This window comes from Natrix helvetica (genome assembly GCF_964273705.1).
Source record: "Natrix helvetica genome assembly, chromosome: Z".
NCBI lineage: Eukaryota > Metazoa > Chordata > Lepidosauria > Squamata > Natricidae > Natrix > Natrix helvetica.
The window spans coordinates 108,417,689-108,445,282 of record NC_138554.1 but is presented as its reverse complement, the minus strand read 5'-3'; the positions used below and the strand labels follow the sequence as shown (position 1 = coordinate 108,445,282).

The window sequence follows — 27,594 nt, the reverse complement described above, 5'->3', positions numbered from 1 at the left end:
AGAAAAAATTTAGCTTGTTAGAACCGCACATTTGTTAGAACCACAGTAGTGATGACACTAAGTGGCAAAATTAGAACTTTATGGCTTATTTTCTCTTTTTTAAATGTGTCAGGCCTTTTTTCACTGTTATCCTTAATTTTCCTGTGTTTATATGATTTAAAGAGTAGAAATGTAAAACACTGAAAGGCTAAAAAGGGTTGCATTTGCCCATTCATACAAGGCAGTAATATACCATGTAAACTGCTGTCCTCTGTCTGCAGTCTATAGAGCTATGTATGACTCAATGTGTATTACCTTAGGTCCTGGATATCCAATTCCGGGGATTCCTGCAGGACCATAAGGACCTGCTGGTCCTGGCTCTCCCTTAAAATGAATAAAAAGTTGCTAATTAATTCTTTGTATCATGGGAAAATAAATGGTAAGAAATTAAATGTTGACATTTAGTGTATCCAGATTCCCAATAGTGCTAACTTGATCCTTTATTAATTTTACTGATTAAAACTTCAGGCAAAGTAGAACATTCCTTCACTCATTTCTTCAATTTGTATAATAGCCCAATTTAAACCAGTGACTCTAGATTGCAAATGATCATAAAAGTTATTAAAACAGTCAAAACACAAAAAAATAAATTTAATACAGAAAGCAGCTAAAATATATTACAATCTATCAGTGCCAACATAAGGGATCCTTGGAACCACAAGCTCAAACATGTGGTCAGAATATAAAAACTTCTTTCACAAGTAATGGTTTTTCTCTGTAAAGCATTCTATTAATACTTCAGTTTGTACTTTTAATAAGATCATTTCTGCACTTATTTTGAATGTTTGCCCTGCTAAAGGAAAAAAATTATAAGATGACCCATCCTGAAAATTGCTTTCCAAGTGCTTCCAGATGAATTTTTTAATTGAATAATTATTCTGAGGAGATCAGTCAAGATGATGTTTTGCATTTATTGGTATCTACCAATAAAGCTTCTTCCATCTTTTTCTTTTCTTAAAGAAGAGTAAATAAAAATGTAATGCCTTTTAACTGTTTGAACTACAACAACAAAAATACCACCTTGTGCATGCTGTTGATCACATGTCCAAAGTTTCATAACAAAGCACCCATTATTGCTTTGTTTCCTGGTTCCTCTGAGTTTTTAAAATTATTTTTATGAAACTATAAAAACATAATTATTAACATTACTTTAACATTTATGTAAAACATTACACACACACACACACACATAATGTAAAATTATTACCGAGAATATTGCTACAACAGAAAATAGTACTTCAAAGGAAAAAACTGCATTTATTTTATAAGATCTATTATATAAAAATTAGTAAAAGAGGAAAAAAGCAACACTAAAAATCTAAGGAAAATACTAGAACAGAAAAACAAAGAAAAGAAAAAAAGAAAAAATTAAACACAGATGAAATGTAAATATATCTTCTTCTTGTGCCATTGGACGTTGGCGATCATGTTGGCAATCCTATTTTTGTCCACAGCCGCATTAAAAAGTGCTGCTGAGTTTTTGTCCAAACCAGCCCCTTAGGTTTTGAAGCCATGATGTTCTTCTTCTGCCTGGACTTCGTTTGCCTTCAATCTTTCCCTGGAGGATTAAGTGAAGGATGCGTATTTTTCTGAGTGTCACATCACATGTCCAAAATATTCTAACTTTCACTTTTTACTGTCTTTGATGATTTTCCTTTACTTTCCCAGGAGGCTTATTACTTCCTCATTTATGATTTTGTCACCCCAGCTTATATGCAACAGCCGTCTGTAAATTCACATTTCAAATGCTTCTAGTTTCTTCAAGTGGTTTTTTGTCAGAGATCAACTCTCTACTCTGTAGAGCAGGAAAGAAAAGATGCCACATCTGATAAGCCTGATTTTCAGTCTTACGCTTATATCGGGACTGCAGAAGACCTTTTTTATTTTGAAGACTGTTGTTCGAGCTTTCTCTATCCTTGTCCTTACTTTACTTATCATGCCCCAGCTTTCATGTAAATTAAAACCGAGATGCGTGATCCTTTCAACTTTTTCTAGTGGTATTCCTTCCAAATTTCTCAGTGGTAAGTTAATGGGTTGTTTGATGACAGGCATGATCTTGGTTTCTGAGGTGTTAAGCTTCAAGCCATATTTTTCAGCTATTTCTGAGAAGCTGCTGATGAGGAGCTGAAGGACTTCATTCTTACTGACAAGCAGAACTGTATCATCAGCATATCTTAAATTGTTGATCTGAACACCATTTACTTTGAGGCCAGCAGCAATTTTTTCCAGTGCTTTGCTTAAAATTAACTCAAAATCAATATTAAACAACAGCGGAGACAAAATACAGCCCTGCTTGACTCCTCTCCATATTTCTGTATCATCTGAGTATTTTTGGCCTAGACTCACATTTACTACCTGATGCCAGTATAAATTCTTTATGATTCAGATGTCTTAATCATCTAATCCCACTTGTTTCAGGATTTGTAATACTTTGCTATGTATTATTTTATGAAATGCTTTTTCAAAATCGATAAAGCACATGTAAATACTGTGATTGATATCTCTACAGCACTGTACAAGAACTTGAATGCTGAATAGCGCATCACGTGTACCAAGATTGTTTCTGAAACCAAATTGCGTGTTACTTAGACACTCCTCATTTTTGTTGTATGTTATTGTGTGAATTATTCACAGGAATATTTTCAGGGCGTGACTCATTAAATGTATTGTTCTGTATTCAGTACACTTCTTTGCATTTATTTTTGGGGGATTGTCACCAAGGTTGACTTTAGCCAACCATTTTGTATCTTTCCTGTTTCATATATTCTATTGAACAGCTACATTAACAATTTCTTCCCATCGTCTTCCAGAATTTTAAAATTTCTACAAGGATATCATCAGGTGCTGTGGCTTTTCTTGTTTTTGCTATTTTTATTGCATGTTCAACCTCCTACATAGTGATGCTTGGTCCAGTTGTTACAGTTCCCATATCAATATCATCACTAGTGTCCTCAAAAAGTTCCACCAAGGTACTCTGTTCCGGCGGGAACAGAGATTGAATCCTATTGGTTGAGAGGTCTGACAGCTCCCTATAAAAGAGCTGCTGTCAGACCAAGCAGTTGCTGGATTGTACATACTGTTCTACTGTTAATAAAGAGCTGTTGTTACTATAAGCCTGTCTCTGCCTTCTCAATACCCAATCTAACACTGGTGACGAAGGTGGGATTGGAAGGCAAATAGGCAAAGAAGAACAGCGAATTCACCAAGTAGATCCACCTCAGAGCTCTCGGCGTGGCATCGAGCAGCGATTTTGAGCGGCAAACTCGAATCACCCTCTGTACGAAAATGGCCATGCACGCCCCGCCAACTCCATATGACCAGGTGGCTGAATACTGGGAATTGTACATGTTATGATTTGAATGCTTCCTCAAGACAAACGGCCTAATGGGCGTCCCTGAAACCCGAAAGAAGAACTTGTTTCTGGGGTATTGCGGCTGAGAGGTTTTTGAAACTGTGAAGAACCTGTCGGAGCCAACCCCACTACAAGTAGTTCCCTGGGCAGTATTATAACATACTTTGAAAACCCACTATGCGCCCAAACTATCGAGGCACGTTCGCCACCACGAATTCAATATTAGGAACCAGAGAGAGGCGAATCGATCAATGAGAATGTGGCGGCGCTTCACAAGGCAGCTGCCTATTGCGAGTTCCGTGACCTGGACGACTTAATATTGGACCGCATTATCTGCGGTGTGCGGGACATTAATCTACAGAGAAGATTGCTTGCCAGATCAAATCTGTCCCTGCAGATCACACTCAACGAAGCAAGAGCATCCGAGTCAACAGACAAGTCAATGGAGACTCTGCAGTGCCAACAGAACGTGCCACACGAAGCCGGCACGGAAATTCAACTCGCGTTTGCCACTTTGAACAAGCTGTGGAGGAGACCATGCCCGGTCTACTTGTTGGTTCCGAGACGCAACCTGTTGGCGTTGTGAACGAAAGGGGCATATTGCCAAAGTGTGCCGGAGTGAATTCCCTGCCACCACATGGCAGCCCAAAGATACTCCTAACTGCCAACAGAGGCCCATCCAGGGGCCTGGCATAAATCGCAAGGGTGCCCAGAGAGAGAAACAAAGGTTACCTATCACACTGCGATAGGACAAGACCGCACTAGGCGGCCAAAAATCCTGAAGATCACTGTCCTCATAGAGGACACTCCCTGTGAGCTCAAAATAGACACTAGATCGTCCTTAACGATTTTGTCTTGGTCGACCCTGAAGCAAGCCATTCCGAGCTTGAAAAACCAGCACCTTCGCACCCCTGACATCAGCCTGCGAGTCTATCAGGGGAACCAAGTCCCCATCATCAGCCAGGGCACCTTCTGTGTGAGGTTCAAAGAATTCTATGCTAAACTCCCCATGACCATGGCCAGCAACAACCTGCAGAGTCTCCTGGGACTTGACTGGTTCCAAGCCCTGGGTTTGGAGGTGACCAGAATCAATTCCATGAAGGAAGATGGTGCAGAGGCCATCTTTAAAGAGTTCGAGGATGTTTTCGGTACCAGTCTTGGTAAGTATGTGGGGACACCAATCTCCTTTAGCTTGGACCCCAACATAGCGCCAATTAGGCTGAAACTCAGGAGAGTACCTTTCGCTCTTTGCTCTAAAATTGACAGGGTAATTGACAAGCTCATGAGCCAGGGAATCCTAGAACCAGTCGACCATGCTCGCTGGGAGACCCCTTTTGTGACCCCGGTCAAGCCTGATGGGTGAGTCTGCATCTGCGCAGACTATAAATGTACAATTAACAATGCACTACAACAAAGCGCATACCCTGTACCCATTGTGCAGCACCTACTACATTTGCTAGGCCCAGGCAAAATCTTTGCTAAATTAGACATGATGCAGGCATACCAACAGTTGCCTGTAGATGGTGCTACAGCGGAGAATCAAACCATTGTGACGCACAGTGGTGCATTCAAATGCCACCATCTGCAATTTGGAGTTAGCATCGCCTCTAGTCTGTTCCAAAGCATCATGGAATGGCTTTTGTAGGGGATACCAGGAGTCATCCCCTATTTTGACGACATCTTGGTATCGGCTGCAAATGAGGCGCAACTTTTAAAATGAGTTCGAATGGTTTTGGCCAGAATTAGAGAAAAGGGCCTCTGGCTTAAAAAAGAAAAATGCAAAATTAATGTACCAAGGGTTGAGTTCCTGGGGTACATGATCGATGGCTCTGGGATTCACCTGACATCACAAAAAATAAAAGCAATCCAGGAATCCCCCACACCCCGCACTCAAACCGAGCTGCAGGCGTTCGTTGGGCTCCTTAATTTTTACAGCATCTTTCTCAAACAGAAAGCCACCGTTGCTGAACTGCTTCACCATCTCCTGGCCAAGAACGCCAAGTGGTCCTGGGGCAAAGCTGAGGCTGCTGCATTTGCCGCGGTCAAGCGACTACTGACAGCTGATTCCCTTCTAGTCCAGTACAGCCAGACCCTGCCATTGGTGTTAACCTGCGACGCATCTCCATTCAGCGTTGGTGCTGTCCTCAGCCACTGCATGCCCAACGGCACAGAAGCCCCTATTGCTTTTTTCTCGCGAACCTTGTCCTCTGCGGAAAGAAACTACAGCCAGATGGACCACGAGGTTCTGGCTGCAGTGGCGGGAGTCAAAAGGTTCCACGAGTACCTTTACGGCCGGGATTTCGAACTTGTGACCGACCACAAGCCGTTGTTGGGACTATTGGCTGGGGACCGACCTACCCCAGTGTCGTTATCTCCTCGCATGACTAGGTTGACTGTTTTCCTGGCTGCCTACTCCTACAAACTAGTCCACCACCCTGGCTCCACATTGGGGCACGCAGACGCATTGAGCCGCTGTCCCCGATCAGAACTTCTGGCTGACCCCACTCCCGAGACACCTGCATTGAGCCGCTGTCCCCGATCAGAACTTCTGGCTGACCCCACTCCCGAGACACCGGCCCTGCTCATTGACTGCTTGGACACTGGATCTGTCTTGTCCAATGACGTTGCCTGCAAAGGACTCCATCATCAAACAAATTTTGAACTGGGTGCGGAGGGGGTGGCCCAAGGGGCCTGTTGGGGCTGATTGTAAATTGTACGTTGCAAAATGCAATGAGTTGTCGGTAATTAATGGCTGTCTACTGTGGGGGGACCGAGTGGTTATTCCAAACAAACTCTGCAGGGCAGTATTGGAGGCTTTACATGTGGGGCATCCTGGCATTGTAAGGATGAAGTCTTTGACTAGGAGTTACGTTTTGTGGCCTAACATGGACAGGGAGATAAAGAATGGGTGGCTACCTGCACACCGTGCCAGGAGTCAAGACCAGCTCCCCCAGAGGCATCCGCTAAGGAGTGGGAGCGTCCTCAAGCACCCTGGTCTAGGGTGCACATTGACTTTGCTGGCCCAGTTCATGACCAAACTTTTCTCGTAGTTGTGGATACTTATTCGAAGTGGTTAGAAGTAGTCCTGATGACCTCGACCATGGCAGAAGTGGTCATCAAGGTGCTACGGAGACTTTTCTCCACGCACGGCCTGCCCTGATGTCTTGGTCTCCGACAACGGGCCCCAATTCATGGCCATTCAATTCAGGACCTACTTAGCAAGTCAGGGAATCAGGCATGCCCTGTCGCTCCATTCCATCAGGGTTCCAATGGTTAGGCGGAGAAAATGGTGCGATCTTCAAAAAAGGGCCTCGCTAGGATGGGCCCAGGGGATTGGCAAACACTGGTTGATCACTATTTGTTAATCCAACACATCACGCCAAGCGCCACTACCGGGAAAAGCCCCTCCGAGCTTCACATGGGTCGCCGGCTAACGTCTCACTTAGATTGGCTACACCCAAACTATTTTGCCACATTGCCCCTTAACTCCACAAGCAAAATTCGAAACTTTAGTGTAGGGGACTCGGTATACGCCCACAACTACGCGGGGGGAACTCTGTAGATCCCTGCCACGGTGATAGACATCACAGGGCCTCGCTCTTATCTCTTAGAGCTTGAGGATGGTAGAAACTGGAGAAGGCATATTGACAAACTCCGTGGCCGCCTCTCCAACTCCACACTTAGAACACCAGATGAAACTCCTGAACAAACCAGCCAAAGCCCTACCCAAAAGGAGCACTCCTTCTACAGCCAGCTCAAGCTCTAGGGTACCGGGGGACTTATCTGAATTTGTTGCAGGCCCACAGCGAGCTCCAAACAAACAAATCCCAGAAGCTCCAGCAGTGGCCTGGGAAAAGTTCCAGGAGGTTCCACCGAGCGGAGCTGGAAAGCAGACAGGCCCATCCGACCTGCCCAAAGAACTGTTCCAACTGAACTGCACAGGTCTGGTAGGACTAAACAAAAACCCGCCTACCTGCGCGATTATGTGACCAATAGAAGCATCCCAACTAAGAGGGGAGGGGTGTTAGATATTCACTCTAACTACCATGGTTTCCACTAAGGTCCTCTGTTCTGGCGGGAACAGAGATTGAATCCTATTGGTTGAGAGGTCTGACAGCTCCCTATAAAAGGTCTGCTGTCACACCAAGCAGTTGCTGGATTGTACATACTGTTCTACTGTTAATAAAGAGCTGTTGTTACTATAAGCCTGTCTCTGCCTTCTCAATACCCAATCTAACACTATCCAAGGTGCTTTTCCCCTTCTTCTCAACTAGGTTGTTGGTTTTCTTTTTGTAGATACCTGTTGCTTCATTCACTTTGTTGTGTAAGTTGAAATTATCATGAATACATTTGTCTCTTCTATGTCTTTGTATCTCCTTGTAAACCACTTTTCTTTATCCAGTCAAATTTTTATTCCAATTATAAATACATAGCTATAAAATAGTCTGTGTCTTCTTCATTTAATGCAATAAACCCGAGTGGAAAGGATGTAAAAGTCAATTTGTATTCTAGATCCAGATTTATCTGTATTTCTCATTACATATTTCTCCATATAATAGACCTATTGACTTCTAATCCTCTCCCCACTATAAACAACAGATGGAGGCATTATCTGCTAGTTTTGGAAATGTGCAGAAATTTTGAAATTGTACTATATTTAGTAACAATCTTTGTAACGGTTGGAGCTTATCTTTTGCAGCTCAAGAACAGTACTGCTGATAACTTTGGGTCTACATGTCATACAATGGTCTTTCATATGATATGTCACACACACACACACACACACACACACACACACACACACACACACACACACACACACACACACACATATATATATATATATATATATATATATATATATATAACCAAATTAGTCCCAGCCACGAAAACCGACACCAACCCAGAACAACAGAGGACGCCACCACCAATCACCCTCACCAGATTCAAACCCAAACCCATCCCATAGACAAAATGCAACCATCATCCAGAAGCCAAACCATAGCGGCATCACCAACTGCTGCACCCCCACTCCGACCCCCACACAAAGCAAACTGACACATGCCATGAACACATGGTCAGACTGCAAACTCGGAGCCAAACCAAAGTCCGGGATGTTACATCACAGCCATCTGCTCAGGACATTACATCACAGAACTCAGGAGGTTACAACACAAAGGCTCAGGAGATTACAACGCAGGCAACCTCCCAGGATGTTGCAGCATAGGACTCACGATATCACTACAATAGAGCTCAGGATGTCATCACACAGCCCATTACCCAGGCCGTTACAACACAAAAGACTAATGGGCACACATCTAGTACTTCAGCTACACAGGATGTTACGAAACAGCCGACTAATCTGCATAAATCAACTCCATCAACTAATCAAGATGCAACAACATAGCCAACCAATCCGCTTACAGCAACAAAGCCAACACTCCACACACACACAGCAATATTTATAGAAAGATGGCAGCTCCGATCACTTTGCTCGCACAAGCACGAAGCCGAAGGCACCAGCCTGAAGATGGCAAGTAGGACCTCATTGAAATGTCGCCAAGTTACTCTCAATCTTACATGGGAAAAGACCCAAATACTCCTATATCTGTGTGTGTGTGTGTGTGTGTGTGTGTGTGTGTATGCATGCATGCATGAATGAATGTATGTATGTTTTGGTGTATTCGGGTCTTAATCATAATATTATATGATTTCATGTGACAGGATATTATATTATGAAAGAATGCATATAACAACCACTGTAGTATGCAAAACCTGGTGTGAAAAAAAACAATGTAATGTATGGTAAACTGCAATTATCTTTTTCAATTATAAATATCTATGGTTCTCGTATGTTAAGTGAGGGGTTGGGGTTTTTTTCCAATTAGGGCGATTTGTGAATCCAATTTGGTGATAGAATTGTCTCTGAACAATCTATTAGTTTTATTTTGCCATATCCCTTTCAGTATAGTTTCTTATCCTTTTATTAGTATTGTATTGATAATATAGTATCTATTTTAGGGAGATCAATTAATTAAAGCTCTATTCTTAATATCCCAAAACTTTCTCACTGCTCCAGATTCTAGTTCTTGTTCATTAATTGTTCCTGTACTTCACTGAATACTAACAGGTGGTCTGATATTTTAACATCTTCCCATTCCAGGAAATACTTCCCTTCTGAAGGATTGTTTTTAAGCATGAATTTCCAGTTATATCTTTATTTTCCATGGAGCAATTAATTAGGACAAAGAGCCTTTATTAAAGCTTTTACTTTAAAGAGTAGAAGCAAAAACAACAGAAATTGTACCAGCAAGCAAATCAGCAACCATGAATGGATGATAACTTTTGGAAACAAGTTGTCCAACTTTCAAGTGACATAGGTATGGTGAATTTATAAAGAGGACATGCCAATTTCATAAAAATTCCCACTTATCTAAAATAAATTAAGTTCTCAAAAATATAGCAAAATCCAGATAGGATACAACATATTTCTTTCAATGTTCTCAATAAGAACAATGTAAGCACCCCTTTAAATTCTCCTTAAAGTAAATGAGTCAAAAGAGAGAAATGGTATCTATGTGTTTATTTGAAAGTAAGTGGAAATATATGTTTATGCACACATGCACATGCACACATATCTTCAAATTATTGTTAATTCCTGGAAGTGGTTTGCTACTGCCTGCCTTCTAAGGCTGAGAGAGAAGGACTGGTCCAAGATCACACAGCTGGTTTTATGTCTAAAGCATAAATAGAATTCACAATTTCCTGGTTTCTAACCTGAGGCCTGAACCACTACACCAATTTGGTTCTTTTTCAACTATATTGAAAAATATATAGTTAGTATTGCAATCTAAGGATTAATAATTAGATTTGCATTTCTCAGATCTCAGTGCAATTGTATATACTGAGAGCAAATGCAAACTTCATTATTTTTCATGACAGGTATCCTAAGATTCTGCAAGCACACAGAAGAACTTTTGCAGAAACCATATAGTGGAATCAATTAAATGTCAGTATAGCATAGCATTTCATCCTTTAAATATTTCCTTTCAAGCTAGAATATATGTCAATATTTTCCATCAGTTTTGATCTGTATACCGGTATTTTATTAAAATAATATAAACTTATTATAAATCTGTTCCCCATGCTTGCTTGACGAGGGAAAAGTTAATGCTTTGATGTTAATTATCAACAAAAAACATTTTCTCATCAGCATGAAATGAAGAAAAGCCAAGAATAACAATGCTAATATGTGTCTACTTTCTTCTAATTATCTTGGCAAAGTTTTCTATGCTGATAGGATTCCTACTAAGAAGCCTATAATTTTAAAGGCAAAAAAAATATCAAGTATAGTACTGTTTAGTACGATTTAATGGTAATTAAATCAGTTTTAAAACATCTAATGTTGTTGACTAAATATATTTTTATAATTAGTTTCATATGTTCACTTAATATACAGATGAAAATACATATATATTAAGTTATATCACTCAATTTCTCTGTGACTGGAAAAGGCATATGTCAATTTCTCTGGGACAGGACAAGGTTTCTTTCAGCAATGATAGGGTTACCAGACAAAATTATTTATAATTTATAGTGCTAAGTTATAAATCATACATTTCTCTGAAAAAGGTTATAAGGCTTGGAAAGATGGAAAGAAAGAAAACAAGAGGAGCACAAGGTGCATGGATTAAGTTATAGTGGCAATAAGGTCCACCATTCAAAGACCTGAAAGTACAGGTAAGAGAAACACCATGTTGATGTGTCCCTTACCTGTTCTTTCAGGTCTTCTCCATGTGGTTAATGGGAGTTGAAAATGATAACACATAACCAATCAATCTTAAACAATCAAATCGAATGAAATCAAAAGTTTACAAACCATAATGATAGTATTCATAAATTGTTATCAAAATTAAGAAACCTCATAATATGACTCATCATGAAATCCTGCTGATTTATTTAAGTAGGCATGTATTTGAGTTTTAAGTTCATGTCAACTTATTCTACCTTACTGGATGGATTCTGGGACAGTTCCAACATTGCAGAAATGTTGTGAACATCAAACACAACATTGTTGTGGGGGATAGTCAAAATTCTGTTCCGATACTTCTAGTACTGTCTAAACACCTGTTGAAACTTGAAATATACTTCTAACTCAAAATGTAGTTTTGAGTTCAAAACATTGACTACATACAAATGTTTATTTGCAGGTCTTGATCCCCATACCCTCAAACACTGACTAGTATCTCCTTACTCTAATTACTGCTGTGCAAGGTGCAGTAGCCATTGTTACCAACATTTTGGTAACATAGCAATGCTTAGATAAAAGAGAGAGAGAGAAAAAAATATTTTAACAACATAGCCTTTTTAAAATTTGAAATTGGCATTTGATCGATCTAAATCAGTGGTTCTCAACCTGTGGGTCGGGACCCCTTTGAACGATCCTTTCACAGGGGTCACCTAAGACCATCAGAAAACACATATTTTTGACGGTCTTAGGAACCGAGACACCAATTTTATGACTGGGGATCACCACAACATGAGGAACTATATTAAGGGGTCGTGGCATTGGGAAAATTGAGAACCACTGATCTAAATAATAGAAACATAATTTCTAAGCAGTGGAATTATAAAGTAAGGATAAGCAGACATTTATTTAGGCACAATCTATGTATAGATTCTTTTTAGAGATCAATTCATAGAATATTAAAAATAAGTCATTTGAATGGATGTATACTTGAAATCTCTCGGCTAACACAGAATTTGATTTTTTTCCCTGCAAAGCAATTATCCTTTCAAGAAACTATATTTAAAAAAATAACACAAAGCATTTAATGCAAATTGTACATGTCTTGAAATTGTACGTCTTTTAAAAATGTATTAAAATTATTATTAAAAATCAATAGTAATCAATAACATAAATAAAAAAGGTTCAACAACAATGCAAATATCAAAGTTGGAGAAAGAAAGCACACACTGCAACTATATAAATAATGCTGAAGCATGCACATTATGCAAGTTAGTACAGAAAAACACATCTGAATTGGGCGTGTTTTGTTCCATAAACTATCAATTTTCCTGACTGTAACTCAGGGAGAATACCAGAAGCTATCAATTTATCTTGTGACTGATTAGCTTTTAACAATCTACATATATAATAAAATGACTATTTCTATCTAGTACTAGGATGTATAAACAGAAGATCTGAGCACAGGCAATGTGTGCCATATTTGTACTTAAGTTGAAAAACCATCTAGATCTTCTTCTGCAAATCTCCAATAATTAATTATCCTCTTGGAGAAAGCCCTTCCATAGCAACTGACTTGTTCCACTCACTGGCATTATCTTGAGACAGACTTATTATTTATATACTTGGAAAGAGTACTCATCATATAAATAACTACCAGACTTAGAATTCATTCATAAGTGTCTGGAAAGTTAAAAAGAATAGTTGAACGTTCTTTCTATAAAGATAACAAAAATTTGGAGGGACAGCTAAATATCTGTCAGCCATAATACTCACATGAAAACGGAGCTGACCTTTTCTAGTTGAATGGGTATTTATTAACTGTAAACAATGATTCACTTTACTTTATAATTTCTTCCTGAGCAAGGAATTAATTTATCAGAAATTTAAAGAATACCAAAATGCAACTAGTTAAGACAGATGTCTTTTGTTGCTTCATATATTTGCAAATATAGAAAGTAATCAATGAAGTTCTTTAAATATAAAGCCTTGCAAAATCTTTGCTAAGAATGAGGATCAATTAGGCATCATTTGATTTTCCATTAGAACCAAATTTATTTGCCATGATAGAAGGTTCATTTGCTACCTATTGAACAGGGTAACTAATAGCAATAGCACTTAGTCTTACATACCATTTCACAGTGCTTTATAGCTAAGTGGTTTACAGACTCAGCATATTTTTTCTAATAATCTGGGTCCTCAATTTACCAACCTTGTAAAAATGGAAGGCTGACTCGATCTTTAGCTGATCAGTATCGAACTCCTGGAAGTGGGCAGAGTTTGCCTACAAGGCTGCATTCTAGCCACTCCGCCATCACAGCTGTTGAGAATTTTATAAAGTTTCCCTACTGTTCAAGCAATGTACCTTAAGTTTAACATTACCACTTTTCTAAATCAAATGTTTCAGGATAAAATTATTCTTTTCAAAAATGGCAATTTCTCCACACCTTAATAATATTGTGCTACAGGAGGTAAGTGGATTCAGATATTCTATTTATTAGTTTTCTTGGCTATTCATTAGATTCTTTGGAGTCTTTTCGAATATTAGAAGGTAAACGCATGAATAGTCTTTCTATCCTGTTTCTTCATAATCCAATTTTCTCATCCATAGAAAACACAGGAAAAGGCTTTGTTCAAATAGCTCTTATCTTTGCAACAGGGATGGGTTTTAACTGGTACGGACCAGTACGGCTGTACCAGATGGTGAAATTTAGCATGCCTTCCCTTACCGTTGATCAGGAGGCCCTGTACAGGAACATTCCCTCCCTTCATTCACTCTTTCACTCACCCCGCCCATCTGTACCATGCTGCCGAAAAGTTCTCAGAAGAAGAAAGAACTGGTGAGTGGCTGGGGTAGAGAGGGAGGATGTTGGGAAGAGGCAGAGGGGCTGCTGGAAGAGTGTGTGCTGTGCACAGGCTTGGAGTTTTAACAATGTCTGAGTGAATCCAGGAAGAGGGAAGTGCCTCTTTCCTCTTCCTAGATTCACCCAGACATTTTTAAAACTCACAGCCTGTGCACACACAAGATATTTTTAAAACTCACAGCCTGTGCACATGCACACAAATGTCAGAGTGAATCCAGGAAGAGGGAAGATGCAGAGAGGCTGGAAAAGTGTGTGCTGTGCACAGGCTGTGAATTTTAAAAACATCTGAGTGAATCCAGAAAGAGGGAAGAGGCAGAGGAGCTGGAAGAGTGTGTGCTATGCCCAGGCTGTAAGTTTTAAGCGAGTCAAGCAAAACTTGTCCTATCAAGTCTTCTTTCTTTGTTATTGATACATAAGATGATCTCTTTCCATTTATGGGCCAGTGTCATTCTCCAAATTTGCAACAATGGTATAGTTATAACTGTACTGATTCTTCTGTTACTTGCCGTATTTCTGTAGTTATTCCACCAGTTCCTGTAGTTTCCAATATAGTTAACTATTAGAATGCTGATCTAAACTTCCTTTTGTCATGCCAGAATTATTTTGGATGCTGCTGTCTTAGTGTAAATATTTCAATGTATTCTTTCCATCTTTCTTTGGTCTTCAGTTAGTACCTGCCTGTTAGCATCTTTTAACATATCATTTAAGGTAGAAACCTCTTTATATGTTTGGAGGTCTTTGGAAAACTTTCCTTCTTTTTTCCTCTTTTTGTATATTTCTATTTCCAGTGCTTTCACAGATATAATACAAATACATAATTATAATTTTGTGAAATCTTTTAGCCTATCATCCTTTTTCTTCATCGCTTGGCAATTTCCACTGTTGTTTCATGAATTTATGCGAGTCAATGAAACGAATTATGACATATTATGTTTTCTGAATATCTTATGGTATATTTTTCAAACTAAGGTTAAAACAAATCATAGCTTAATATGTATTTATGTATGCGTTTACTTCTCTAATGATCCATTTTCTACCTTCAAAAATAAAATGTTAAGCAAAAATCATCATTATTTTAACCATTGTCTATCCACTGCAGGAAAAGGCCTCTTTCTTATCTTTCCAACCAATATGGTCCTGAGCTTTTTTTTTGCCAATTGGGCCCACAATACTTGTTGATGTCATTGGTCCATCTTGTTTAAGGTCTCTATGGTGGATGTTTTTTTATCAAATGGAATCCAGTCTATGACTGCTTTGGTCCACATGCCATCAGTTCTTCTTGCTATGTAACCATCCCATTTCCATTTCAATTATTTTACTCTCTTGATGATATCATATACTTTCGTTTATTCTCTAATCCATGTACAAGGTCTTTCTATCTTGTCTTGTAATGCTGAGCAAAAAAAAAAGTTAAATGGTCTTTGATCTCAATTTCTTAAGGCAGTTTCCCCAATGTATTCTTAGGAAAAAAGCTAAAATGTGGATCTCTTCATGACAACTGTCCCAATGTGGGTGGGCATCTATATAGGAATTTTTTTTGGGGGGGGAGAAAAAGGCCTTGTGCTACACAAGGCCTAGCACAGTTGCAAGTGCCCCCAGCTGAATCCAACCCATTATATTTAAAAGCTCTAAATTCATTAATGCCTGGCATTTATCCTCATAAACATTTGAGGATAACATTTATTTCTTTATTTATTTGCTAAAATAATAGAGGTTATCTATAAAAAAGATGACCAACCAAGGATGAAAATAGTCAATGCAAGGAAAACACAAAAGAGAAACCAAGATTCTAAAATCTTTATGGTCATAAATGTATTCTACATTAAAAAAAAATGTGTGTCCTCAAATGTTCTGGTTGTCTCAGAAATAAAGCCAAGATATTTCACGTCAGGAACACCCACGTATGCTGCAATAGAAGCTGCATTCATTATGAGCACAGTGTTTTAACAATCAAATGCAAAACAGGAGTAGTAGCATCACATTTATAAACATCTTGTTATTCAGTCCTGGAATAGATTTGTAAAGTATCACAGATAATATTTATATAAATGTGTACTAGAAAGAATAGATTGGCAAAAAGAAAAAGAGCTACAGCCATAATTTTCTTTCCCCAAATTAATTTGATTTAACAACTATCCATAACATTTGAACTATGAAAATATTTCTCTAGGAGTGTTTTCCCCTCTACAGGCAACATGCCTAACTCTTTTACATCTCGTTTACATCTGAGATATTGGGAAACGTATTGCAAGAGTACAAGAATTGGTCCCTATTCTTGCCCGTAGCCGTAGCCGCCGGAACCGGAAGTGCCCGCTCCCGCTCTTCGGTGGGCTTCCCCCGTCCTCGGGGGGACACAGGACGCCCCGGAGAGGCGTCCTGCTGAAGGAGCGGCTCGCGGAAGGCTCTGGCACCGGCGGCGGCTGGTGGGGGCTTCTCCACTTTGCTCCAGGCACCGGAGAGCAGTTTCGGAGGGCGCGCCTGCGTCTCGCTCTATGCTGATCGGAGAACGCAAAACTGAAGGAAGCAGCGGCGGTGCGGTGAGATGCTTCCTCTCTTCATCCCCTTACTTTTGAGCTGATGGACTTTTCAGTAATTTTAAAAGTTAATCTTTCGGATTTATTCTTGGAGGAGCGGCTGGAAGGGAGGGGGATTCCCCCCCCTTGGACAAGCGGCTTGTAAAAATTCTGCTCTCGCCCCCAGGGGAAGGAGGAGGGGGGAGAGCCAACTAATGATGCCTCACCCCAGTAAAAGTGTTTTTCATGGGACTTAGTTCCAGAACTTATTGATGACCTGAGAACTTTGTGAACTTTTAAAAATTTTCCTATGCCTCTGAGCCCAAAGCTGGCAGGGCAAGATGGCACACTTCCGTTGTCTTCATGAACTGTGAAACCTGACTCCACCTTTAAAATTCAGGCTTCCAGTCTTTGTCTCCGTGTCACCCAGAGGAATCTCTTGTGGATTGTTATTTCCTGAACTCTTTGGAGAAAAAACTTTCATCTATTGCTAGATTGACTAAAGAAACTCCCACCTGTTCGGATCTTCTGCCTTCTGGACTCATCTGCCTGCTCTACTTCTCCAGCTGCCCAGTCTCTACACTGACTGATCTCTTTGTTTTATAAACCATGTCTCCAAAAAGACCACCCCCTGGAAAACCTGGCTTTGCTACTTCTGCACCGACATCTGCAACATCCAGTCCTGCCACACAGTCAAAGATTACAGAACTGATGCAACCTAAGAGTACAGAGATGGATTTGCAACAAATGCTCCAGCAACTCATACAGGGCCAGGAAGAAATTAAGAAACAATTAAAAGAAATGAAGGAAGAAATTAAAGAGAATCAAGTCCAAATTTATAAGAACTCACAGAGACTGGACCTTGTGGAGGGTGGGGTGGCGGAGGCGAGGGGGGGGTAGAGGCTCTACAGAAGGGAAACAAAGAACTTGATATCCAACAAATGAAAACAGAGTTTGAGAGAATGTCCTTTTATCTTAGATTTCAAAATGTAATAGAAGCAGATGGGGAAAATATAAGGGACATTATGACTAATATTTTAGCTGAATACATACACAAAGATAAACAGCAGATGGAATGGGAGATAGATCTGGTCTATAGAGTGAATTCAGCATATGCCAGAACACACAATGTACCCAGGGAGGTTCATATTAAATTCCTTAGGAAAAGCACAAGAGATGAAATTCTGGGTGCACAAAGGGGGCAAACATTGACATATCATGACAGGGAGATAACCATCCTGAAGCAGATCCCCAAAAAAATTAGGGAGAAAAGGAAAAACTATTCGCAATTGGCGAATAAACTATACCAGAAGGGGGTGTGGTTTAGATGGTTGATGCCTGAAGGTATGCTGATATTCTGGGAGGAGACAAGAATCAGAATCAATACACCCATAGAGGCACAGGCCTTTATGGAAAAAAATAAAGCGAACCTAGAAAAAACAGAAGACACCACAATGGTCACACAGGACACGGGAGGGGCCGGAGCTCTGCCAGCGGGGGGTGAAGGGGCAACACCAAGAAAGATCAGATCACAAAAATGAATAAGAAAACCACAATGTTATAAACAGACCGAAAGTAATAATGAAATTATATCTAGACTATATATCATAACTATATAAACTGATTGAAAACTATTTTTTCTAGAATTAATATGCTGATTTTTTATGATTATGTATTAATGTTTTATATTTAGATGTATCCTATGAGTTTGGAGGGAGGGGGCATCTGCCACACTTGCAACTGCCAAAATTTGTAACCATTCCACTTACCCTTTTCCTTATAAATGTTTTAAAAAACCAATAAAACTTTTTGGGAAAAAAAAAGAATTGGTCCCTATTATTTTTGCGTCTCCCATATAATTAGGCAGAGTGGGTGTGCTCTTGGCCCTGTCCCCTTATGGAATCAAGGAAGTATGCCTTTCTATCATAGCATTTGCCCTCTGGAACAGCATCTTTATTCCAGATATGTAGTCTGGAAATCTCTTATGATTTGGCTTTGTTCCCCTACCTGGGATCTTGGTGTATCTGGAAACCCTGGATATTATTTATGTGCATTTGTTTGGGCAATTATGATCTTTTATGAATTATGAACATTTAGCTATTGGTTTCTGCAAAAGTGTACAAAATATAAGATTCAAAATTTTTCTCTTTCTTTACATTTTATATGTGGTATACGGAGCAACTTAATGCTTATCAGGGAGGGAGAAAGGAAAAAGAAGTGTATAAAATCAGACCAATCCATTGGTCACAGAACATTTTGAAAAAGAAAAGAAAATTATGAACCTGACTAGGACATGACTGGTTGACTAACATGTATTTGTAAAACAATGTATCATATCTTTCTTACCTTGTTTCCTTGAATACCTTTTGAGCCAGAATCGCCTGGTGGGCCACCAATACCCTTTAGTGAAAAAAAAGTGAGGGGATTAAATTTTCTATCAATGGAGATATATTTATTATTACATTTGTGAATCATGCTCTACTCATCAGAAGCTGTATTTTTCTTAAGATATCCTAGATGGAATTAAGTACATTGTTTCAGTAATAGCAGCAAAGGCATCCTGCAAGCAAACAAACTTCAAGTTTTGAAGTACAAAAAAGTGCAGAATGATTGAAATCATGTTATTACAAAAGACTTTATCCTATTGTTCTATTTCTGCTGTCTGAATTTTATTTATTTATTTGATTTATATTAACTGTCCCTTTACATATGATTCCGGAAAGCATATGAGGATTAATCACAAACATATATAGTATAAGCATGACATACTGTATAACCCCATCTTAAGCCTTTCAAAATAACTGCTTAAATTCTATTATTTTTGAGGTGGTTAAAATCATATAAAGTTATAATGTGTAAAGAAAACAGTTGTGATAAAGATAGTACTAAAAGCCAACTATTGCACGGGAAGTATTTCTATGAAATAATGATGCATTCTCGGCATTTGTTTTTCATTTCATATTTGGTTACTCATTAAATTACACCTTACAATCACATTCTGCTGGACTTTCATTAAACTTAAATATCCAGTTTATGAAAGAGTGAAGAAAAAGAAGTGACTGTTCAGACATGTGTAGAAAATGCTTTAAAAAGATATTTATTTTTTCCAATGTGAGGCTATCTTTCTCTTTTTTTTAACTGTATATTGAGTAGTTGCCTTATAAACTGTTTTTTCATTGAGAATGCTCAAACTTTTATATGTAGTGCACAAATATTAAAAGTTGTGCCCAAAAGTTGTGTAATATCAAGAAACAAAATATAAAAATGTAAAGTCATTTAAAAATTAAAAAATACTAAAATCATTACAATTTAAAGATCTGGCTACAAAAATACATTTAATTTCTTGTTTAACTGACACAACAATAAATATATAAGGCAGTGTTTTTCAAACATGGCAATTTTATGGTGTGTGAATATTAACTCCCAGAATTGTCCAGCAGGATGTCTGAAATCCATCTCTTAAGACTGCCAATTTGAGAATTACAGACAAAAACCAAATTACTATAAAATAAATGCCAGAGTTGGGAAGCAAAACTAATAAACAGGCCTCTGAAAAAAATCTAGGAAATGGTCATAAGGGACTTTTCCCCCAACAATAATGATGGAAAAAATAATTAGATTATTTAGATTATTAGATTAAAGCAATTACTAACCTGCTGCATTGCAGTGAGAAGCAACATATGGAGGCCTACATATAATTATTCTTTATGAACAAACTGTTATAAATGTGTTGCCCTAACAGCGTCAGTTCCTTTAAAACAATATGAGCAGCAGTAGTTCAAAAGTTATTACTCAAACCTAGAAATTGGTAACATACAACACCCACCCTATAACACAACCAATGAGTCATTTCACTGTTTCTCTGGAATTATTAGAGTGGTGGTTTCAAACAGTGAACAAGACCAAGAAACAGGATCCATTGTTTACACCATTACTTGGTCGTGTCACCAATATTCAGCAACAAAATTTCAAAATTACAATTGCACAATTTCCAGGTAATAATATAAAATACGATTGGGACTTTTATTTGAAAATATCAGGCTTTTATATTCGAATCCCACAAAAAAGACCATCCTGTTTGTTATTTCAAATCAACAAAGGCATGAGATTAGAGGTCATGGTCAAGAATGCTAGGATGACAATCTAGAAAAAAATGCCTTAGAGTCATAGGTTTCTCCAATGTTGTTCCAACTGGTATAGTTGGTTGACCCGGAGAGTTTTGAAGTCCAAAACATCCGAAAAATAAAATCCAAATCAATTAGATGTTCAGTAGCAATACAATTCTCTACCCATGGGAATCTATCTTAAATAGAGAAGAATAAATATGGAGAAATGCTAGATATTTTTTGTACTAAAGGCTAAAGAATTGGCAGGGAGAAAAGCTAGCAATTCCACTGAGAAGACAAAAATGTTCTCACAGTATTACTTCAAGCTAAGGATAGTAGAACAAAATACTGAATGTGAATAAATGACAAGTCAGAGATTGATAGCTATTAAAAATAAAAACGGGGACAAAAATCTGTTCATATTTAAGAAGGCAGCATTACAGTGCTCTCAGTTATTTGAGTTTCTAGAACAAAAAAAGTCTTATGCTATGACACTGGAATGCACCCAGCATTCAAGTATCTGGGAACATTAGCCAGATACCTCCATGAAACTCAAGCCAAACATGAATATTTAAAAGTTTCATTTTTAAAACAATTTTAAGATTATATACAGCTCCAGAGCATAAAGGCAAGTTATTAACGTTTCAAATAATTTCTAAATGTTTTTTGTAAAAGTATTAGGGTTGCTTCACATTTTTACCTGAATGTTTCCATATAGGCTAAGTGAGTTCGGCTAAACAGTATTGTACACATTTATAAATTGTGTGCCTGCTTTACAAGGGAGGAGGAGTTGTTATCTCTGAAATATACTTAGCAGTATTCAATGGGGTGGCGGGGTGGGGATTGATTATATATATATACATACACATACACATACACATACACATACATATCCATATATATATATTTGTGTTACAACCCCTGGTATGCCTGAATATGGGAGGGAGGTCACACTCCCTCTTTCTGTCCTTCGGCTTCATCACAGAAGACCATGCAGGCAGAAAACCATATTTTTATTTTTAATGTTGCCTTTTTTTATATATATTTGTGTTGTATTTGTACTGATAAATAAATAAATAAATTCAAATCCCAGTAAGGGTATGGCTAGCTGATGAGAGCTAATTAGCTCAAAATAGATCTATACTAGTCTCCCTTTATTTATTTATCAGTACAAATACAACACAAATATATATATATCAGTATTCCACTTACTGAAACAAAGCCAGCACCCCATCCCCTCCCACCAAGACTTACAGAAAAACGGCAGCTCCGATCACATTTTAAGCCCACAGCTTGAAGATGGCAGGTGTGATCCTGCCGAAACGTTGCAAAGACAATCTCAACCTTACACGGGAAAAGACCCGAATACAACAAAACCAGCATACCTACACCCGTGAAAATCTACGAAAACAATATATATATATATATATATATATATATATATATATATATATATATATATATATATATATATATATATATATATATATATATATATATACATACATACATACATACATACATACATACATACATACATACATACATACATACACACACACACACACACACACACACACACATATATATAATCTGCTTTGTTTTGTTTTGTTTTTATGCACTTTTTGTGTAGTTTTGTCTCATTTTGGGGTTTTTTGTGTTTTTCTCTTTTTTGGGAGTATTTTAATGTTTAATTTAAAAAAGGATTATAAAAAAGTATTGCTTTGCATTCACTCTCCAGAATGTTTGCTGCATTTTAATATTTAAACTGACCTGAAAAACCAGATTTTTTTTTGGTTTTGGGCAGTTTGAAGTGTTTTCTATTACAGTAACTTAAGAGCACCACTTGCAAGTTTATAATATTTCTCTGCTAAATGATGCCATAGTTAATATAATATGCAATGCTGTAATATGTGATACGTAATTTAATCTGAAATGCTCGAAGAATGAGTGGTAACCATGATAACCTTTGCACATCTTTGGGTTGTCCCCATTCCTAGATCAGGAAGGTCTGCTCCTTGTCACTCATGCTCACATGTTCTCCCATCCCCAATGCATGGGGTTGTCCTTGAAGAACATTTAGAAGCTTCAGCTGGTGGAGTAAATGTATTGGTCACCTGGAACATGTAACACTTTGTGACCTGCATTGGTTGCCAGTGTGATTCTGGGTGCAATTCAAGTTGCTGATTGTCATCTTTAAAGCCCTTCATAGCTTGGGACCAAGTTACCTGGTGAAGCATCATCTCCCAGTTGTTTCTACCTCTTTAATCCAGGGTGGCAGAATGGCATGTTACAGTTCAACAGTGGTCAGTCAAGGAAATTAGTTGGCAAGAATTAAAAGGCATGCCTTTTCTGCCATAGCACCTGCCTCTAGAACATCCTGTTGGCCTTTTGTAAGGTCTTGAAGTTTGGTTGATTCTAGGTTTGGAATCCTATGTGTGTAAAGGGATCCATTTCCTGGCTATGTCTATGAATTGTAATATTGTTCTTGGTTGCTGTGACTATTTAAGTCTATGAATTGTAATATTGTTCTTGGTTGCTGTGACTATTTAAGTTTTAGTATTGTGATTGTTACTAGATTTTTAATTACTTTTATGATTGTTTGCCACCCAAAGTCACTTGTTTGAGATAAGTTGCCATACAAATTGAATAAATAAACCAACAAACAAATATTAGGAGTGATTTTATTGCAAAATATCTATCCCTAAATGACATTGTACTGGACCTATAATGTTCTTAGAATACCTCCAGTACTGCAATTTGTGCCAAAGCTAGCATTATGTTTGCTAATTACAGAGAGCAAATGGACAATAATTAGCAGGAGCTCATCTGTCTCCTTTATTATATATTGAGCAAGTGTTGGAATCAAGCCAGTTTTTATGAGGAAAAATTTTAACAGAAGAATTTAAATTACAATATAAAAATATAAGTGACAGCTTCATGAAACTATCAATGATTTATCATGAAATTATTAACAAAAATATTTAAATTCCCAGATCTTATATGATAGCGGTTCCCAATCTTTCTGAGACCAAGGACTGGTTTTGTGAAAGTCAATTTTTTCCATGGATCAGGAGGGTAGGGGGGAGATGGTTCTGCATCAGCCTAGATTCCACACATATGCAGAAGAAGATTTGCTTGCTCACCCACTGCTTGTGCAGCCTGATTCCTAACAGGCCATGAATCAGTGCTGGTTGTGAATCAGTAGGGGTTGTGAACCCCTGTGAACCATAGTTAATAAAAGAAAGGATAAATATTCCTTCTAACATATTTTGCTCAGGCCAAAATAATCACTGCTTAGGTAAAAGAAAACAGGTGCATATTCAGTATGATATGTAGTTTAGCCCGGAGAATTAGGACAAAATATTATTTTTAATACAAACGATAATGAAATGGTTTGTAGAATTTGAGAAACTTACCTGAGGGCCTCTGGGTCCTTTGGGGCCAGAAGGGCCATCTAGACCCTGTTCAAATAAAATAATAAAAATGGATGTGTTAATAGTGAGCTGGTTTAAACAATGCTTTTAAAATCATTCTGTATGCAACAGAGCATTATATCTTCATTAGAGGATAATTTTACAATCTTTCTCAGTGTTGTTCTTTTTTATATTATCAGTTTTCAGCTATCACCTATGAAGTCATGTTATATGAATACTGAATATTTCTACAGTGTTTCTGATATATTTCATCACTTACTATTCTGATATTTAGCAATAAGAAGCATACTATACTCAAAAGCATGAATTAGTTAATTGGCATGAATACCATGCTCAAACAATGGCTTGCAAGGAAGAAAAGCAGATACATTTGTTTCATCCTTCTATTTTTAACTGAACCTCCTAATGTTGTGGGTGAACATCTCTAGATACTGAAAATGGTTCTCCTTTTGGCATAACCTCCAGGTGCTACCTAGCCTACTAAATGAGTGGCATTTGCAGTCAAAAAGTCATGATGGCAGGTAGAATCATGCAAATGGTGCCCTGTTCTGTTTTACATGCATCTTACAGGCAACATCAGTAAAAAAAAATAAGGTCATCAATCATATGGATCATAGCTTCTAACCTAAATTTTTTGACCTACCCCCCTGGATCCCCTGTACTCAGCAATGTAACATCCATGTATTGTTTTCAGTAGATTTCCTACATCTTTATGACATTCATATTCCCAGATTTTTTTTGAAAAGCATAAATAACAATTCTAACCATCAGTCACAAGAGGGTAAACTAAGGATTACATATAATCCTTAGATTATTATCACACATTCTTAGCATCTGTTGAAAATCATGACAGATCTTAATGAAGGGGAACTTATGACTGGTTTACAAATCTGCACCTGTAGTAGCCTCTCATGTTTACAGGATCACAGTTTTGGCCCTTGACAACCAGCTCAAAACAAATAAACAAAAAGGTGCAATGACCTGAAGTCACATGATTGCCATTTATGCCTTCTCTGCTGTTTTTCAACAAGCAAAGTCAATGTGGAAGCCAACTTTAAAGATAGCAATAGCAATAGCACTTAAAACTTATATACCGATTTCACAGTGCTTTACAGCCCTCTCTAAGCAGTTTACAGAGTCAGCATATATCTGGGTCCTCATTTTACTGACCTCAGAAGGATGGAAGGCTGAGTCAACCTTGAGGCACTCAGAATTGAACTCCTGCAGTACTACATTCTAACCACTGTGCCACCATGGCTCACAAGTTTCTTCTACCACTTTTTCATTTACCTGCCTGTGGCACTCATTCACTTGCCCTATTCCATATTATCTTGCTATGACACTTCTTGACACCCCCAACCCCAGCATCCATCACCTTATCCACAGCATGTGTGAATCCATAGTATCTGCAATGGCACTTTCTCATTCACCTACAGCACCTACAGCACCCTGCCCATGGCAACCCATGTTGTTCATAGTCTACAGCATCTGCTCATGTCTATAGCTTCTGAGTCCCATCCATTCTCCCATGACTGTCATCTGCAGCTCTCAGCGGCTGGCCTACTGGCCTGATACTCCCACCTATTTTCATGTTGCAGTCAGCCACTTGAGACACTCGCTTAATGACCCACATGGTCCTGGGTTTATGACAGCAACCGGAATTGCTGTTACTAAGCAATAACAGTAAACTTTACAACCACATTACTAAGCAACAGAAATTTCAGTCCCAATTGCCGTGGATAGTTTACCAGTATGTTAAGCATTAACAACTTCTTTTGCCACCATTGTGATTTTTGCACAATCACAAAATCACACAATGTCTAACAATACATTAGTTTCCTGAAAGTTAAACCACGTGTATAAAACCAATTAAATATTTCAAGCTATAGAAGTTATGTGATATTTCAGTCTGATTACATTTCAGATTTGTGATTTAAAAAACAACATTGGCTTTCATTCTATGTTGCCATCTGTAACATCCTTTCAACACCAATAATTTTTTTACATGCTGTACAAAATTTAATTGCAGGAATTCAAATAAAAAGTGAATTAAGTCAAGGGGGGAATATTTAATATGGAAAAAGAGAGAGAAGAGTGTGTAAAATTCATTAGGATAGTTTGCTTGGGTCCTGGAAATGAGTACACAGTTTTTTCTTTATCTGACAGGCATAAGCAGCTCCTTTAATTTAACTATACACAACTTGTTCTCTGAAAATCTGTACAAATAGTCCATGTCAGATTCTGTATTCAACCATGCAGTAGTCATCTGTTTAGCTATTATGAAAGCTGGGATTCCAAGTGTTCTTTGGGGAAGCCCAAAATTAGGGACAAAGGGAAACATCAGTAATGAATTATCTAAATACAAAGAAAGGGCATATAACAGTAGAGCCATTATATTATAATGATGATCTGTCCCGACTGTAAATGGGTCCTTGAAGATTGGAACTGTTCCCTTAATATTTTCCTCGATGTTCCTGCTACATGTCTGGTTATTTCCCCCAGCATAATTTCTGTCTTTCTCTTGGTGGAAAAAAAAAAGACCTTTTGGCAAACCCTTTTCATCTTTTTCTAGCAAGTGGGAAACTTGTGGGTGATGAGAATTGTGGATGACTCAGAAATTTTTTTGAATGCCTAATCCATTATGGCCTTTTAATCCTTTACAGATGTTCCATGCCATTTTATTCTTTGCCTTGACAAAAATCTGAATGCCCAGACAAAGCTGTTTCCTTACATATCTACAATCCAAACATATGGTTTCCCTTTTTTCCACCAGCTGCTCTGTAATTAGGATTTTCTCTTTAAGGGGACACACATAGAGACACATACATATTTCACTTTATCCTCTACTATGGCTTTAGAATAGATGCTCTCAGTGTCAATAGACAATGTGACAATAATGTGATAAAAACTTTATGGATCATATGGGTTCCTGTTTACCAAATTAAACATTTTTTGTCCACAATAGAAAACAATATAATAGAATAACTGAGTTGGAAGGAGCCTTGGAGGTCTTCTAATCTAACCCCCTCTTCAGGCAGGAAACAATGGTTATTAGTTGCATGTTTAATTGCAGCCTCTCACCAAGGAATCAGGTTGCCAGCTATTGGCAAAAGATAATGTCTAAAAAGAATGTTAAAGTAATAAGAGCGGCTTGAGAAGTTACATTTGTCACGTTATACATGCCAACATGAGAATTACATTAGAACTCTTATTTTCTGTGGAGTTGTAGATTGTCTACTTTTTTAAACTAGGCACACAATTATTTTTCTGGGAGTACATATTAATTAATACAGTGTAGTACTGTGGAATCCTTGGTGCTTTCTGATGATGGTTGCAGACATTTCAATACCATACAGGATATTCAGAGCACCAAACTCAATGTGCACCAAGGATCTACAGTTCAAACCTGAGCTACATATGCTCTTTTCTATTGATATTGTATTTTGTATATTTATAATATGATCAACTTCCATACACCAAAGCTTTAAAAATAAAGTGTCATTCACATTAAACTGTTCTTCTATCAATTAGGTGAA

At 38.1% G+C, this 27,594-nt stretch overlaps 1 protein-coding gene across 1 annotated transcript in view; it reads right to left on the bottom strand.

The window, feature by feature from the left end:
* COL28A1 (collagen type XXVIII alpha 1 chain) overlaps positions 1 to 27,594 on the bottom strand; it is a 101,607-nt gene that overhangs the window by 54,659 nt on the left and 19,354 nt on the right. Inside the window, exons 10-12 of the mRNA XM_081969848.1 lie at positions 24,041 to 24,085; positions 18,862 to 18,915; positions 295 to 363 (exon numbers count right to left, since the gene is read on the bottom strand). Of these exons, the coding sequence (XP_081825974.1) occupies positions 295 to 363; positions 18,862 to 18,915; positions 24,041 to 24,085 (168 nt within the window). The remainder of the gene's footprint in view (positions 1 to 294; positions 364 to 18,861; positions 18,916 to 24,040; positions 24,086 to 27,594) is intronic.